Genomic DNA, 1,666 nt, shown 5'->3' on the forward strand with positions numbered 1-1,666 from the left:
TTAATCAAGTATACACAAAATCTGGCTAACTTTGTACTATCAAATGAATGTATGTTCTCTTAATCAAGTATACACAAAATCTGGCTAACTTTGTACTATCAAATGAATGTATGTTCTCTTAATCAAGTAAACACAAAATCTGGCTAACTTTGTACTATGAAATGAATGTATGTTCTCTTAATCAAGTATACACAAAATCTGGCTAACTTTGTACTATGAAATGAATGTATGTTCTCTTAATCAAGTATACACAAAACTTTTAAATCTCCTACTTCAGATCATTTAGTCGATACATATATAGAATAAAACAAGAGTAATATCTGAAATACAAATACTCTAAAGATATGTTACGGTGTTTGGTAAATTAGGTTTCATTCACCAAGTTATACCTTTGTAACGTTATGTTACGGTGTTTGGTAAAGTAGGTTTCATTCACTAAGTTATACCTTTGTAACGTTATGTTACGGTGTTTGGTAAAGTAGGTTTCATTCACCAAGTTATACCTTTGTAACGTTATGTTACGGTGTTTGGTAAAGTAGGTTTCATTCACCAAGTTATACCTTTGTAACGTTAACAAAATCCTCGTCCCCTAAATAGGTTCTTTTTGCAAATGCGTATTTAAATGCTTCCACCATCCGGTGATATGTGAGAACACTGCTCTTCACGTCATCCACGTCCTTGTTAGTGATGTTGAAACCAGCTAGGATGTTCAGAATAAACCCAACCAATGTTCCACATCCTGGTGGTGGGACTGAATATAATGTTTCTCCATCTTTTAACTGAATGGGAATGGCATCTTTCACTTTTGCTTCATAACTCCGTAAATCTTCCATTGTTACGATACCTCCTGAAATTACATTTTTGTTTTTTTACATCTGACAGGATTCAACAGCCAGTGAAATAAAACTAGGAACTATGGTAGAAAAATAATACTTAATTAGGAGATAGACCCTTGTGATTTGTACTTGGATTTCTTTAGTAGCATACCTGTAACTGAACACACAGGTCGTGTCAAAGGTTTTCTCATTTCTTAATATAAATACAAACAAAAACATTTTATAGTTTTGAACTATAAATACCTTACTTAAAAATTATTAATTAAAATATTTGTTGGTTTTAAATGTAAATATCTTACTTACAAATTATTAATTAAAATATTTGTTGGTTTTAAATGTTAATACCTTACTTAAAAATTATTAATTAAAATATTTGTTAGTTTTTAACTATAAATACCTTACATAAAAATCATTAATTAAAATATTTGTTGGTTTTACATGTTAATACCTTACTTAAAAATTATTAATTAAAATATTTGTTAGTTTTAAATGCTAATATCTTACTTAAAGATTATTAATTAAAATATTTGTTAGTTTTAAATGTTAATATCTTACTTAAAGATTATAAACAAAAACATTTCTAATTTTGACATTCTTTGAGAAGGTCACTGCTTATGTAGATGACACTAAGGGTATAGATTTGGTTTATCTGGATTTTCAGAAAGACATAAAAGGCTTGAAAAAAATATATCTTTATAGGTGTGGGGGATAAGTTAGTAAATTGTATAGAAGAGTGGCTGGATGGAAGAAAGCAGAGACTTGTTACAAATGGAGTTCAGTCAAGCTGGATTAATGATACAATTGGGGTACCTCAGGGCTCAGTCTTAAGA

At 29.4% G+C, this 1,666-nt stretch overlaps 1 protein-coding gene across 1 annotated transcript in view; it reads right to left on the bottom strand.

Annotated features, from left to right (window-relative positions):
• Positions 1–1,666, bottom strand: part of LOC106472305 (gamma-glutamyltranspeptidase 1-like) — a gene marked incomplete at its 5' end in the record, with an annotated part of 12,504 nt that overhangs the window by 5,777 nt on the left and 5,061 nt on the right. The window contains 2 exons of the mRNA XM_022400913.1: positions 90–117; positions 561–847. Coding sequence (XP_022256621.1) covers positions 90–117; positions 561–847 — 315 coding nt within the window. The remainder of the gene's footprint in view (positions 1–89; positions 118–560; positions 848–1,666) is intronic.

The sequence above is a fragment of the Limulus polyphemus genome, unplaced genomic scaffold (assembly GCF_000517525.1).
Source record: "Limulus polyphemus unplaced genomic scaffold, Limulus_polyphemus-2.1.2 Scaffold5234, whole genome shotgun sequence".
Lineage (NCBI taxonomy): Eukaryota > Metazoa > Arthropoda > Merostomata > Xiphosura > Limulidae > Limulus > Limulus polyphemus.